The following is a 17,027-nucleotide window of genomic DNA, read 5'->3' on the forward strand; positions in this document are numbered from 1 at the left end:
GAGCGCAAGTGGCACAAGCTTGTAATCCCAGCGACTCAGGAGACCGAGACAGGAGGAATTCAAAGCCAGACTCAGCAAAAAAGCGAGGCGTCAAACAACTCAGTGAGACCCTATCTCTAAATAAAATACAAAAAATAGGACTGTGGGGGCTGGGGTTGTGGTTCAACGGTAGAGCGCTTGCCTAGCACAGGCAGAGCTCTGGGTTCGATCCTCAGCACCACATAAAAATAAATAAATAAAATCTAGGTATTGTGTCCAACTACAACAAAAAAGTATTGAATTTAAAAAAAAAAAAATAGGACTGGGAATGTGGCTCAGTGGTTGGGTGCCCTGAGTTCAATGCCTGGTACCCAAAAAATAAAAAAGAATTACTTTGTATTAGAAAGTTAAAAAACAAGATTGAAACTCCTCAAAAAAAACAAGTTTGAAACATTATTGAGTAATTTGGGATTTATGAAATATTAGACTATGGGAAGAAGGTTTAGACTATATACAAGGTGTGCTGATTACTTGAGACAAGGTCTTTCTTTGACCTGCTTCAGTTTGATTTTCTTTTTTCTGTTGGAATGGACATTAAATCTGAAGAACCTCCAAAAGATGAATTCCAAGCAATAGGGGCCTCATGACTAAAACAGCTTTCAGAATGACTTGAAACTTGAAAGGCTTTGAGCAGGAAATCTTGGGGAAAGAAAGTATAAAATGCCTACTATAGGCTAGGTCTCATGTTAGTGTTCTAAAAATAAACCTACCCTTCAAGGGCTCCCACTTGGAGAAAAAGGCTGACATTTCTGCAGTTATGCTAATTAGATTTGCATTTTTGCAAAACCCTTCAAGTTATGGGAAAACGTGGCTTAGAAAGGATGCAACTGAAAATGTTAAGAGATTAAACCAAACTATTCATAGTAGAAACAGAGGGAAGGGGGGACATGTTTAGGAAGTGTTAAGAAGGTAAATAAATTCCAAGGATTTCATGACCAAGCTTGGAGAAAAAGAAGTTCTATAATGACTTCCAGATTTCTGGTATGGGCAACTGAATGGACTATAGTGTATTACCTAGAGGAAGAAAAGTGAGAGCAAAGTTGAAGCAGTAGACTCAGAGCATGAGAAAGACCAGGGCTGAAAATAGTTTTGATAGTCTTTAGCACACATATGATAGCTGAATCCATGGATGTGGGTGATATTTCTTGGAATGTATAAATAAAATAGCAGAACATTGAATCCTGAGAAATAATGACATTTAAGGGATCGAGAAAGAAAACAAAAGATTCTGGAGAAAAATACTTAGAAAAAGTGGACAAAATAGCTAGAGAGTTATTTTGAAGAAGAGAATATGTAGTAGAAGCCAAAATATGGGAGACTTTAAGAAGAAAGTAATCAGTAATACCTGATGCTAATGAGACTAAAGACTTAAACCTTTTTTCAGTTTGACAATAGTCTAATCAAGATAAGATGGCATAGGATAAAATAGCAATTGGAAATAGTAAAGATCATACAGAAATTAATAAATTGGAATAATGAAGCTAATCAATCTGAAAAGTATTTACATATAATTGCCAAAACTATTCAGGTAAAAGAAGGAAAATGTGAAGTAAGAAGTAGACAGTTTATAGAGAGATGGTGGGAATTCATTTGAATTACAGAGTAATTCATGTGAACAAAAATCTTACTGGAAGGGCTAAGGATGTGGCTTAGTGGTAGAGCACTTGCCTAGCATGCACAAGGCCCTAGGTTGTATCCCCAGCATTGCAAAAAAAAATAAAATAAAAAGGATTCTATAAAAATCTTATCTTTAAAATTGTTTTTTATCAAAGTGAATTACAGCATGAATAATACAAATCTCAAAATTGACTCAAAATAAAACGTCAAAATAGTTAAGTAACCAGAAACAAAAGTACAGAAAGAATTAGCTCTCCAAAAAATTTCAATAACAAGTGATTTTTACAAAAGTTCATTGTTTTCAATTATTGAAGGTCAGATGATTTCATGACATGTAAATTGTTAAAAAGCACAAAGAGACCTAATTCATTCTTAAAGGCTAGTGTATACCACAACAAAAATATCACAAAAGAAAGTCAAACCAATCACACTTACAAGCCATGGATGTAGGAGATATTTCTTAGAATGTATAAATTAAATAGCAACAATGATATTTAAGGGATCAGAAAAGGAAAAAAAAGATTCTCTTTATGTTTTATAGTCTTACAAATATAAATGTACAGGTAAACTTAAATATTTGCCACTGAAATTTAATTAGCAAATATTTTCTTGAGTGTCTCTGTGGCTGGTACTATAATTAGTGTTGGTAGTAAGTACGATTATAATACAGCTCTTGCCATTTTGATTGAAAAGACAGGCATGAAAACAATTTCTTCTATCATAACATTTTTGAAATGTAAATAAGCTGTGTATTCTTATATTACCCTAAGATAAGCACAGGAGTCTTTCTGAAAGATGCAATAACTGAATTAAGCTAGGACTTCACCAGTGGATACACAGAAATTTACATGTGTGCCCTAACTAAAGGCCCAGAAACCAAAGTACACAGCTTGTTAACAAATTACAAGAGTGTTAAGTGTGATAAAAGAAAAGCCTGGGGAAACAATAATCTAATTATTATTAACTTGTTCTTACTTACTGGTAGGATTTTTATTCTATAGGCAATGGGGGCCATTGAAGATTTTTAAGTAAGAGTGCTACTCACCTATGCATTTGGCATTTTGAAAAAATAGATGAGGTGCATGAGCCAGAAACATAGACTTAAACTATATCCTGTGCAATAAATGGTAAGGACCCACACCAAGGTTACTACAGTGAGGATGGAGAAAAGAAATTGGAAGGCGGAGACAACAGAATTCAGTACTGAAGTGAACAGTTGGATGTGAAGGCTAGAAAAGTGAAATAAAGAATGTCTAGGTACATTGTATCTGGCAAATGGGCATGTGATGTTGTTCTTTACCTTGATATTTAATGAGAGAGAGGTACAGAACAGAGTTGCAGTCTGGGATATGCTGAGTTTCAGGTCTCTGGGACATCAAAGTATAAAATCAGTATGTGTATGTATGTATATTTTAACAGGCAGGTTGTTAAAGTCAAAAGATCTCCCAGATGTGATGTGAGAGAGCACTCTCCCAAATGAGCAAGTGAGACTACAGCCAGGATCAGAATCCTGGAAGAATATCTATATCCAAATTATGAATAGAAAAAGAAACGTAAAGGAATGTGAAGAGGGACCTTCCAAGACAGAGATGAAATCAGGAGATTCCATGGTCTTAGAAACCAAGGAAGGGCTTTTTAAAAAGAAGCTATTAGTAACCACAATTAGTACTAAAATGACAAATAGAATTAAGTATCTGAAAGGTATCCATTGGCTTTAGAATTTAAGATGTTACTGAAGAGCCAGGGGTGTGCTTAGTGATAGAGGACATGCTTAGCATTCCAGGACCTGGGTTTGATCCCCAACCAACCCACCAGCCTGGATTGAAGGGGTTGAGGGGAGGAAAGAAGTTACTAGTGACATTTGCAGAAATGGCGTCATGCAGCCAACAAGCCAAAAATCATATTACTGTGAGTTGAGGTGTGGATAGTAGAAAAGGAGATATAGTATTATGAATAGATTTGCTTTTGTGGATTACTCTACATTACAGTACTACCAATATTTGAATCTGAAGAAAGGATTTGGAACAGTAGTAAGAAAAGAGATGTGTAGAAAAGGTGTTGGGAAAAGTATAAACGGCAGCCATACCCCAGAGAAAAACCCCAACATGGCGCCTAAGGACTTCTTCTTCCTACCTTCTTTTCTGCAGTGGCGCGAAAAGTTCCCACCCGTGTGAACTCTCCCCCCGGCGCCAATTTCAAATCTCACTGGCGGGGAACCTTAGCCCCAATGAGAACTAATTCCTGGGCTCCGGAGCTAATATGTGAAAGAACTTGCCAATAAACGGGTTGCCTGCCATTTATCTAAGCCCTACCATCTCCCCTAGTTCTATATAAGCACACTGCTTTTTGCAATAAAATTGGAATTCTCCCGGCGAAGTGTCTTTGTGTGGGGAATTCTTTCAAAAGGTTTTTGGTTTTTGTGGTTTTGTTTGGTTTTGCCAGATAAGGGAATTGTTTGGTTTTAATGATGTGAGAGGGAGTTGAAGGGAATGAGGATAAAGTTTAAATATTAGGAATAAAAGAATGCACATTTAAAGTATTCAGAGAAAGAAAGAAAAGCTGGGTGTAACAGTGTACACCTGTTATCTCAGTGACTTGGCAGGCTGAAGCAGGAAGATTGTAAGTTTGAGGCCAGCCTCAGCAACTTAGCAAGGCCCTAAGCAATTTAGCAAGACTCAGTCTCAAAATAAAACATAAAAAGGTCTGTGGATGTAGCTCAGTGGTAAAGCACTCCTGGGTTCAATCACCAGTACCAAAATATTAAAAAAATTTTAAAAGAAGGAAAACTCTCACACAATTATGTTGATTAGAGGCAGGAAGTAATGGAATTCCACATTGGTGGTTTCTGTTAGTGATTAAAAAGAGAAGCTCATCTAATTGAAGTAATTATGGTATCTTGGATTATCAACAACTTGAGCTCTTTATTAAATGAATGAGGAAAATACTAAAAAAGTATGCCAAATATTTTTTTCTTTAATTTTTTCTCTTTTTGCCTCAGTGAATATATTTATTTTTATAATCAGGGGAAAAATGCTTAATTGACATATCTTTGGTAGAGTTGATATGGAAAGTAGAAACTGGTAAACATGGTTTTGACCAGCCATGAGAAATTATTAGGATATCTTTTCGTCTTATTGCAGGTAAATTTAACGAAACCACTTATTAACTTGTTAGTCCCTTCAAAAATAACGTGTACATTTAGAAAACATCTTTTGAGTTTGAACATCTGGTTTTGATTTCTGACCCTATGCTAACTGTGTGAACCCAAGCAAAAAGCATTCTTTCCAATCCACTCCTCTCATATGTAAAATAAGAACATTCTGTAGATGGGATTGTCTTTAATAAGTATAATTATTTCATTACCTTATCTTTTGCCAAATAAATTAAGCTTTTCCAAAAACATATTTTTTTAAATTTCATTCTTGTATGTGTCATCATCTCAAAAAAAAAAACAAAAAAAACCTGTCAGCTCTTTATACATTTTTCTTTTTTCTGTTTCCTGTGGGAAATATTTTCTTGATCTACCTGAAGAAAACTTTTAATCACAGCCATCAACTGGTATCAGCAGTTATCAACAGGAAATGAACTTTAGACACAGTTCTTCAGTTTGGGTTTCAACTTATTTCCAAGGTCAAGCTTCAAAAAGATTAAATATGATTACCTTATTACTCTTTCAAAAGAATGTATAACTATAACCAAGTAGCAAGTATTATGCAATAAAATTAATATTAAAAAATTCTCTTAACATCTCAGAAAGTGAACACACAAATGGGAAGCTACATATATATGAAGTATATAAAATATAAAGTATATAAAAAATCTAGACAGCAAAAATAATTTACACTTATGAATATGTTGGTATAACAATATTAATAATATGTAATAATGTGATGTGTATAATATTTATATAGTATATGTGAGTATTTATAAAGCACTCCCACAGCTACCAATAGAAATACATATTAGTACTTTGGGTTTTTGTTTTTGTTTTTATTTGGTTTTGGTTGGGTTTTTTTGGTTGTTGTTTTTATGTTTTGCTTTTTGTTTTTGTGTTTTGTTTTGTTTGAGTTGCTAGGTATCAAACCCAGGGCCTCATACGTGCTAGGTAAGCACTCTACTACTGAGCTATATTACCAGCCCTAGTAATCTTATTTTAAAGTTTCTTTGGAATCAGTTCCTCTTTGGAGAATAATAAAATGTTTGGACAAACAATAGATTGGAGGTCAAAAAGACTAGAAGAAATAATATTGGTATAGTTAGTTGATTGAGAATATAAAAGTTAGCCAGGCGAAGTGGTTCATGCTTGTAATATCAGCTCCTCAGGAGCCTGAGGTAGGAAGATCACAAGTTCAAGGCCAGCCTAGGCAACTTGTCTCAAAAAATGAAAAAAGGGCAGTAGGTGTTGCTCAGTGGTAGAATTCTTGCCTGTAGGGCCCTGGATTCAATCCCCAGTATTGCCTAAACAAATGATAACAGAAAGAGAATATAAAATTATATGATCTTGTTAAATTTCTTTGATGTATAGTTATGATTCTCAACCAAAGTTTTATTCCCCAAGTTGAATACAATGATAACAGAAAGCAAGAGAAGTGTGAGAACTCTGAAAGAGGAAGTTCAAAAGCTGGATGATCTTTACCAACAAAAAGTTAAGGTAAGAACTTGGCCGATTTGTTCAAGTTAGCCAAAACTGTGTCATGATTGGCTTACCATATAGTCTAACATTAAAACTGAAATCTTTATGTTTGATTGTCTTCTTAAAATTTGTTGTAAATCTTTTATTCTGTCCTTTAAAGGACTTTTTTCTGGATTCAGGTTATTTCAGCATAGAACATATCTGGTATTTTATACTTGCGTATGTGATTCAGTATTCTTACAAGACAAAAACATATTTTAAACATATGTCTTCTACCTCTATAGAGATTCAGTGTTATATACTCCTAAACTTGAGCACCAGTAAAGTCTTATTGTATGCATAATTGTCCATCGAGAGGCATTGTGTTGCTGGGTGGTATTAGAAAACAAAAAATTGTCATTGCATGCCCGTAATCCCAACTGCTTCAGAAGCTAAGGTTGAAGAATGGCAAGTTTAAAGCCAGCCTCGGCAACTTAACCCGACCCTGTTTCAAAATAAAAAGGATTGAGGATGAAAACTATTTTCATGAAATCTAGAAGGCAGATAAAAATTAAGATTGATTACTTTATATGTCACCCCCTGACCAGCATTTTACTTAGAGAAGTATTCAAATGACTCTGTTCATTACCACTTAGACAATTTATGTGAAATTTTGAGCTATACCATTACTAATGCTAGCAAAGTATCAGGAATTGAAAGCTTTTTTCTTATTCTGTATATTTGGAACCCATGCGTTTTTTGGGTTTTTTTGTTGTTGATGATGTTGTTGTTTTGGGGTTTTTTTTAAGTAGTATCAAAATTTTAGAAAATTTACCACAAAATATGATCTATATGGGAGATATTTAATAATAATTTTTGTTTTATCATGTATTCTCCATGACAGTGCTTAAGTTTATTCTCTGAAGCACTTAAATGAAAGACTTTAGGATACATACTTTATCTTCAAAAACCTAGAAATTGTATTTGGGCTTCTTTGTGCACAGTTAATGCCATTGTGAAATAATGACCTAAAAAATTCAGGTTTGTAAAAAAAAGTGTCAAAATAGTCAGACTTGAAAATTCCGAATTAAAGCTATACAGACCTCTTGAAAAGGTCACATCTGTGTTATATTTATAATACAGAATTCCCAATGGGAATGAAAGTGGTAAGCATCCTGAGAATATAAATGATGCAATCTGGATTGTTTTAAAATGCTTTGCGTACTTTTTTAAATCTACCTTGAATATATGGAGTATGAATATCAAAAACATGTAACCATGACTTTATCCTAATAGGAAGCTGAGGAAGAGGATGAAAAATTGGCCAATGAGCTTGAGTCCTTGGAGAAACACAAGCACCAGCTGGAAAGTGCTGTTAATGAGGGCCTCAGTGAAGCTATGAATGAGTTAGATGCTGTTCAGCGAGAGTAAGTTCATCTCGCCAAGATTTATTTATTTATTAGTTGCTTATAATTTCTATAAATCTATATCTAATTTTTTCCTTTAATTCCTATTATAAAGTTATTTGTGGTGGAGAGAGTGGTGAATAGAACTTAAGCAGAACAACTTAAAACGTTAGATACATTCTTCTACTGTTATAGTTATTGCCCGCAAGAAATGATTCATTTTAAATTTAATTGATTAGTGAATTTTAATCCCTGAAAACAAAATAACATTTTTTTAAAATATTTATTTATTTTTTTAGTTGTAGTTGGACACAATACTTTTATTCCATTCATTTATTTTTATGTGGTGCTGAGGATTGAACCTAGGTCCCCGCACATGCTAGGCGAGTGCTCTACCACTGAGCCACAATCCCAGCTCCACAAAATAACATTTTAAATCAATTCAAATAAATTTGACTACTTGATAGTGAATTTTAATAAGCCCCACTAAACTTCTTTTTTTTAATTTCCTAGAAATTATGTGTATTATATAGTAAAATGTGATTATATTATAAATTACAGAGTCATTGTGCTGTAATACAACTTATACTTCGCTAATAATTGCCATGCTGTGCAAAATAATGCAGTGAAAATTATAGGACCTTTAGGAAAATTGGTATTAGGCACAACACTCAAAAACTACATCAGATGAGCAAATAATGACGACCTAATAAAAACTTTTAGCATAACTTTACACATGTTAAATACTTAAGAAATATGCAAATGCACAATAAACATGGGATCTTTCACCTTAAAAAGACATGCAATTTGCTTTGAGAAATGGGCATTCAGAGGGTTGTAGCCTCTGAGTTGTTATGAGGAGATAGAAGGAGATTTATCTGATATGGAATGGAAAATTTTATAACACTGGTTGTGGACGCATGTCATGATCACATTTGAACTGAGAGAGTACACATCTGAGGTATGTGCTTGTGTATATTTTGTGTGTACCTTCATGTCTGGATACAGCTGGGTGCAGTTTTCTACATTCATAAAATATTTCTCAAGGAGAAAATTGGCATAAGCCAGCTCAAATTTGCATTATTCTCATATCACTACCAGATTTTTGAAATTAATTGAAAGTTACATAGGAAGAATTTTAGCCAAACTATGTATTAACTATAAAAATGTTTCATTCTTTCTTTGAAGAATATTCTGCTTTTTTGTGATTATATTGTGCAACCTATATAAAAATCAACATACTAAATAATTAATCCATAATATTCTGTGTACATTGGTATGAATATATACATTTTTCAAGTCTTATATGGCCCTCAAATAACTAAAAGACATCTCACACTGAGGTTGCAAGGACAATACTTGAGAAAGTGACACATCTTCATTTCTTTATTTGTAGTCTAGGGATAAAATACACAGCAGAGGTTTATTTGATCTATTTTGTTTTGAATTTGAATTCCTAAAGGTAAGATTTCTACTCCCCTCTTTGCAATTTTCTGTCTTAAAAGCATTGTGTTATAATCCCTTTGGAGACTTAGGTAAGCTCATTTAGGGCTGGGGATGAAGCTCAGTGGTAGAGCACTTGCCTAACATGCACAATTCCCTGCATTCCATCCCCATATCCACAAGATAATAATAATAACCTCTTACTCCACAGCTTTCTTTGATAAAGCATGCAGTTTGGGTGCTTTTTGGTTTTGTTGGCTTACAAAGCATCTTTGAAAAATATTACTTCTGTTTTAATGATTGATAGCTAGAACTAAATGAATTACATGTATAGTAAGCATCACAGACTAATCACAGCTTGGTTTTATTGAATATGAAAATAGGAAGTGAGCCAACTAGACCTGATATATTAGTTTATTTTCTAGACAACTTTAAAAAATGTTTTTATTCTTCAGGTACCAACTAGTTGTGCAGACTACAACTGAAGAAAGACGAAAAGTCAGAAATAACTTGCAGCGTCTTTTAGAAATGATTGCTACACATGTAGGGTCTATTGAGGTAAGTGTGAAATTCTTTAAAACTTTAATATATTTCTGCTCTGTCTTTATAGGAATTAATATAGTTAATTTCATTTATATGGAAAATATCTTAGTAAAATTTGTCAGAAAAATTCTGTCTAATGTGTGACCAGGGGATATAAGAGAATGTTTGTGCACTTTATAAAGTAATCTGTTTTGTTCACTTAAATGACATACAATAATATTTTTATATCAACAATCCATAATGGTATTGCACCAGGCCATGTTCAACTTAACAAAAACATATTAGAACATTTGGGATTTAATTAAGATTGAGAAGAAAGAGCATATCTTTATAATAAGTGTTTTGCCTTATCCTTAGCTTTCCAATAGCTTAATAGTATACCAAAAAAACTATTCATCCAGTGCGAGGCTGTAGCTCAGTGGTAAAGTTCTTGCTTCGCATGTGTGAGGTACTGGGTTCAATCCTCTGCACCACATAAAAATAAATTTAAGATACTGTGTGTTCATTCACAACTAAATTAAAAAAAAATATATTCACCAAACTTATAATGCCAAGCCCTAAAAACTAAGATAAATTCCTGAACCATAGAATTCCTGGGTACTTTTTTTGGATGATAATGTTTTTCCAATTGAAAATGGCTTAAAAAAATACTCATCACATCACCTTAATAGGCTTTCGTTTGTTCAGAATATGAGCATATGCTGCCCTACTTCCCATCATCTCTCCTGAAAGACCTTGAAACTGCTGTTCTAAAAACACAACTGAGAAAGAATTAATATCCAGAAATATGATGGCCTTTAAAAATAAATAAAAATAGTGAAAGACCCAAATGAAAATTTCAGAAAAGCACAAATGGAGCAATAAACATATGAAAATATATACCATATGCCACATTCAAGAAGTTGGCCAAAGCCTGGAGTGGTGGCACACACCTGTAATCCCAGCAGTTTGGGAGGAGGCTAAGGCAGGAGGATCACGAGTTCAAAGCCAGTCTCAGCAAAAAGCAAGGCACTAAGCAACTCAGTGAGACTCTGTCTCTAAATAAAATACAAAATAAGACTGGGCATGTAGCTCAGTGGTCAAATGCACCTGAGATTAGTTTCCAGTACCCAAAAAAAAAAAAAAAGAAAAGAAAAGTTGGCCAAAGATTAATGTTTAATAATTCCCAATGTAGAGAGATAGAAGTTCTCATTTACTGCAGTGATTGTATAAATTGATATAACAGTTTTAGAAAACAACATGGCAATCCTTAATATAACTATGCACCCTGGTGTTGTTTTTTTTTTAATAACTTTATTTATTTATTTTTGTAAGTGTGCTGATGGTCGAACCCAGTGCCTCCTATGTGATAGGTGAGCACTGTACCTCTAGGGCACTGTATTGAGTTGAATAGTGCCACCCAGAATTCTTGTCTTACCAGGATTTCAGAATATAACATTATTAGGAAGTAGGGTCTTTGCACAGGTAATTGGTTGAAATCATATTGGATTAGCACAGGCCCTAAATCCACTATCTGATATCCTTATATGAAATCCATGTGAAACAGAGGTAGACATTAGAGTGAGTGATGCAGCTGTAAGCTAAAGAGCACCAAGAATTTCCTGGAACTGCCAGAAACAGAAGAAGCAACAAAGGATTCTCCCCTGTATCCTTCAGAGAGCACCATCCTGCTTACATCTAGATCTCAGACTTCTAGCCTGAAGAATTATGAGAGAATAAATGTCTGTTATTTTAAGCCACCTAGTTTGTGGTGATTTTTTTTTTTTTTATGGTATCATAATAGCAAAAAAAAAAAAAAAAAAAACATAACATGGTATGCTACTATCTTATGTTTGCTGTAACTAATTATCACCAACTTAATTAATAGCTTAAAATAACACATGTTCATTACCTTACAGTTAGGGAGGTTAGAAGTCTAATGTGGGTTCACAGGGCTGCAGCCCTTCAAGGGCTTTAGGGTAGAATCCATTTCTTTCCCTTTTCCAGCTTCTAGAGTCTCCTACAGTCCTTGGCTTGTAGTTCCTTCTTCTATCTTCAAAGCCAGCAGCAGGGTAGATTTCTCCTCTCTGCCCTCTTCTGTTTTCTTCTCTCTCTGACTCTGATACAACTAATTCCCTCTTATAAAGACCTTGTGGTTACATTGGGCCTACCCAGATAATGCAGAATAATCACCTTTTCTTGAGATTCTTAGCTTTAAAAAAGAAAATTAAAAAAATTTTAATCACATCTGTAAAGTTCCTTTTCCATACACAATAGCATAGCCACAGGTTCCTGGAATTAAGGCATGATCAGCTCTGGGGAGATCATTGTTTTCAGCCTGCTGTATCTGGAAATGAACAAAAATTCACTAATAGTAAATTCACTAATAGAAAGATAAGAAAATATTGATACAGTCATTTAAATGCTATGCAGCACTATATGAATAATCTACAGCTAGTACATCTGTGCACTAACATAAGTGATCTTAAAATACTGAGTGAAAAACATGTCATAGAATATTATATTTAATAATTTTCAATAAGCACAAAGGTTGAAACCAGCACCCACTAAACCAAGATAGTCATGCATTGTATAATGACAGAAACACATTCATAGAAATGTTTTTAGGCAGTTTTGTTCTTTTCTGCACATCATATAAATCCCTACACAAACTAAGATGTAATTAGGTAATTTATAATCTTATGGAACCACCATTATGTGTACACTACATCATTGTCCAAAACATCATTATGTGGTACATAACAACCTATTAGAGATACATACATATCTCTCTATGTGGTAAAAGTATAAAGAAAATCAAAACATTCAGGCAAGTAGTATCTCTGGGGAAGAAAAGAGGGGATCTCATTAAGAAAGAACACAGGGCCAACATGGTAGATACAAGAATATTCCTTTTATTTCTATTGTTAACAAATATTTCACTCTTGTTTGTAAATTTCACACTTTGAACAAATTAATGTTTCTACATTAACAATTTCTAATTGTTTCTACTAGAAACATCTTGAGGAGCAGATTACTAAAGTCGATAGAGAATATGAAGAATGCATGTCTGAAGATCTCTTGAAAAATATTAGAGAGATTACAGAAAAATATAAGAAGAATGCTGCTCTACTTAAGGCTTCTGGTGAATGAAGATCAAGTGCTGATTATCTTTTATAAAAATAGTTCGTCAACTGAAAATATGTAAAACCTGAAATTATGATAATTTGTTGATCATTTTTAGATGAAATAGCTGAGTTTTATATGTACCTATAGTTAATAAAACTACATTTGTACAGTGTTTTCTCACATTTCTTTGCCTAACTTCAATTGGTGAGAAGATAGGTAGTGTGGTCTAAATCAGAAATTAGCCAAGTACCGTGTGAACCAAATCAGACACAGCCATTCATTTACATGTTGTCTGACTGTTTTCCCACTATAATGGCAGAGTTGAGTATATACAACATAGACCTTGTGACCTCCAAAGCCAGAAATGTTGTCTCTAAAGTCCTTATAGAAAAGATTACTGACCACTTGTATAAAGTATACATGGTTAGTATTGCCTAATTTTGAAACTTGGTCTTTTTCTTTTTTTCTTTTGTTTTGTTTTGTTTTGTACTGGGGATTGAACCCAGGGACACTTTACCACTGAGCCACATCCCCTGCCCTTTTTTTTTTTAATTTATTTATTTAGATTTTGAGATAGGATCTCACTATGTTGCTGAAGCCAGCCTCAAATTTGTGAGCTGCCCTAGTTTCTGGGAATACTGGCATGCACCACCATACCCAACTAAAACTGCTTAATGATGCTGGACACACAATAGTCCAACCCACTCCTGGTTTACAGCTGTATGGCTTTCCAAGAAGCTAAAGTTCATCTTTACTCTGAAGCAGAAGAATATGCAATGTTAGATAAAGGAAATAACAAAATAATTTAGCTCAAAACCCTCATTTTAGAGATGAAATTTCATTTTTAGAGAGGCTCTGATTCATCTCAGGTCACACCTGGTAGTAGTGGTAGACACAACATTGGAACTTGGTGCTGGTGCACAATCTGAAATTTTAGCTACAAGAGCCATGAAAAGTGAATATTCCCAATGCTAAGGAAGTTGTGTTAGGATGGGAAGTTTTTTAACAGGTCTCAGTTGTTAGGAAACTACTTAAATTGAACTGGCATCTGCCTCTACTATTAACTTTATTTTTTCAGTACTATTTAAAATCTAATGTAAGTCAGAACAAAAAACATGATAAAAAGAAAGGCATGAGAACTTGGAATGGAATTACAATAAAGGCTTATAAAGGAAGGCATTCAGCCTAAGAGCGAAATGAACAAAGAAAGATCATAGTTGGAGGATAACTAGTAGATATGACAAGATTAATGGTTACTAAGTATTCTAGAATCTTAACTTACAGGTTCCAGTAGAACTTTCTTCAAAAGAAATGGTTTGTGCATTATGCAATATGGTACCAGCTCCCATAGTTATTGTTCACTTAGATGGCATCTGTGGCAAGAGAGACAAGAGCCTTGCCACTCAAACTGAGTGGGGGGGTGCAGCAGCATCACCATCACCTGTGGTCTTGTTAGAAGTACAAATGTTTGACCCCACTCAAAACCAACTAAATCAGAATCTGCATTTTTATAGAGTATTAAAAATAAATAACGAAAACATGTAAAGTTTTCATAAATTATGACATATACCTGTAAAATCTTCATGACAATCAAGCTGATGAGCATCTATTACCACCAGAGTTTTCTTAATGGCTTTTCAGAATTTTTCCTCTTACCTGTGTAACTTCCCACCCCACCCAATCCTCAGGCAAGTACTGATCTTTCTATTACTAGGGATAAAACTCAAACTATAGATAGATAAACTAGTGTTTCCTGGAATTTTACACAAATAGCTATTGAAAAATGTACTTTTTAAATTTTTTTAATTAATTTATTTTGTTTTAATTAGTTATATATGACAGTAGAATGCATTTTTACACTTTGATATATCATACATAAAAGATATAATTTCTCATTTTTCTGACTGTACATGTTGCAGACTCATATTGGTCATGTAGTCACATATATACAACAAGTAATAATGTCTGTTTCATTCTACTATCTTTCCTATCCCCACATCCCCTCCCCTTCTTTCCCATCACTTCTCTCTACCTAGTCTAAGGTAACATATTCTCTAGTGCCCCCCACCTTATTGTGAATTAGCATCTGCATATTAGAGAAAACATTCTGCCTTTGGTTTTGTGGGATTAGCTTATTTCACTTAGCATGATATTCTCCAACTCCAACCATTTACTAGCAAATGCCATAATTTTACTCTTCTTTAGAGCTGAGTAATATTCCATTGAGTATATATATATATATATATATATATATATATATATATATATATATATATACCACATTTTCTTTATCCAAATTCATCTATCTAGGTTGGTTCCATAGTCTAGCTATTGTGAATTGAGCTGCTAAAAACACTGATGTGGCTGTGTCACTATAGTATGCTGATTTTAAGTCCTTTGGGTATAAACCAAGGAGTGGGATAGCTGGGTCAAATGGTGGCTCCATTCCCAATTTTCTGAGGAATCTCCATAGTGCTTTCCATAAAGGACACCTCACTGTGTTGGCCAGGCTGGTCTCAAATTCCTGGACTCAAGTGATCATCCTGTTGCGACCCCCTCGCCAGCAAGGAAGACACGACACAGGATTCTTCTTTCAGCGGTTTATTCAGGCCTTAATTCTAGTCTTCTCTCAAGCGTGCTCTCTTTCCTCACGCACCCCCACACAGCCTAATAAAGCTTGCTCAAGTCCAATCCAAAGCTGCCACGTGGGGTTTTCTCATAGGGTATTGAGGGACAGCGCGCCAACTCTTCCTAATAAGGAGTTGTTTACCAAGATCCACAACGCAGACCGGCGCCATCTTCTAATGGCGGCAACGGTCTACAAACACGGCTCACCATATCATCCTTCCTCAGTCTCCTGAGTAGCTGTGACTACATGCATGTGTCACTATGCCTGGTCCATTCACTCTTTTGCATGGCTTCTTTCACTCCAAATATTTTGAGATTTATGCATGTTCTGTGTAACAGTTGTTCATTCCTTTTCATTCCATTGAATTAATACACTCAGGTATCATACCTATTGAAGGTCACTGGGTTATGTTATGGTTAGGATATAGTTTGTCTCCCAAGGCTTCCTGTGGTGAAATTTAATCCCCATCAGGAGAAATTAAGAGAATGGAAACTTAGTCCAACTGTGCTGCTTAGAGGCAGGACCTTTGGGAAGTAATTAGATTTAGATTAATTAATTAAAATCATTAGGGTAGAGCCCCTATAATTGAATCCTTGTGGTTTTATAAGAAGACAGACCAGAGGATATACATTTACATGTTCCCTGTCATGTAATACTATGAGCTGCCTTTGGACTCTTCAGGGGGATGGAGGGGCTGTCATCCAATAAGGCTCCTAGAGCTGTGCCTCTAGAACCATGTGCCATAATAAATCTGCCTCAGGGACTGGGGATATATCTCAGTTGGTAGAATGCTTGCCTTGCATGTATAAGTCCCTGAGTTCAATCCCCAGCACCACTAAAATAAATAAATAAATGAAAATAAGCCTGCCTTGGGTATGGCATTATAGTGATGAAAAGCAGACTAAAACAAATTATTTAAAATTTCTGGCTATTACAAATAAAGCCATTATGAACATTGACATACAAATATTCTTATGGATATATGCTTTCATTTCTCGTGGGTAAAAGATACACTAGAGAGCTCCAGTAACAAATGTTTGGGGCTCTAGGATAAACTCTTGCTATCTGTGCAGAAGTGCACACCAGTTAAGAAACAGCTGTTGGCATATTACAGAGGTCTGGTAAAAACAACACATGAGAATGGGACTTAAGTGCCTATGTATACTTCCCATTGTGACCCTTGTCATAAAGTCAGACCCAACAACAGCCCATCAGAAGATAGAAATGGTACCTCCAGGATCAGTCTGAACAAGACCAGAGGGCACAAATAAGCTGCCCAAGGAAGTTGAGGCCTTCTTTCCCCTGCAACAGTTGCACTAAAGCTTTCCCCTTAATTTTAACCTATGGACATCACAGAGTCCTATGCAACTAGCTGAAAAAGTAGGAAAAAGTTCCCAAGCTTGGCTTACAGATGAATCAGCCAGTTCTATGTGGATTCCAAGGAGACAACTCTCAGCAGGTACTTTGCAGCCACATTAAGAGGTGACCCTGCAAGCCTTCCAGGAAAGATTTTCTTAATGGGTTTCCTTCTTGTAGAAGTGGCCTGAGATGAGAAGACATGCAGATTCTCAAATAGTGACCAATGGCTTGGCCATGGCCCCAGGGCCTAGAAGGCATAGAGCTGATGAAA

At 34.9% G+C, this 17,027-nt stretch overlaps 1 protein-coding gene across 1 annotated transcript in view; it reads left to right on the plus strand.

The window, feature by feature from the left end:
• The window catches only part of Ndc80 (NDC80 kinetochore complex component), a 39,603-nt gene extending 26,663 nt beyond the window's left edge, over window positions 1-12,940 (plus strand). Inside the window, exons 14-17 of the mRNA XM_046467463.2 lie at window positions 6,215-6,307; window positions 7,565-7,695; window positions 9,573-9,675; window positions 12,655-12,940. Coding sequence (XP_046323419.1) covers window positions 6,215-6,307; window positions 7,565-7,695; window positions 9,573-9,675; window positions 12,655-12,792 — 465 coding nt within the window. The 3' untranslated portion in view covers window positions 12,793-12,940. The remainder of the gene's footprint in view (window positions 1-6,214; window positions 6,308-7,564; window positions 7,696-9,572; window positions 9,676-12,654) is intronic.
• Window positions 12,941-17,027: the final 4,087 nt, after the last annotated feature.

This window comes from Marmota monax, unplaced genomic scaffold, assembly GCF_021218885.2.
Source record: "Marmota monax isolate L192 unplaced genomic scaffold, Marmota_monax_Labrador192_F-V1.1 WCK01_AAM20220418_F8-fsc00103, whole genome shotgun sequence".
NCBI lineage: Eukaryota > Metazoa > Chordata > Mammalia > Rodentia > Sciuridae > Marmota > Marmota monax.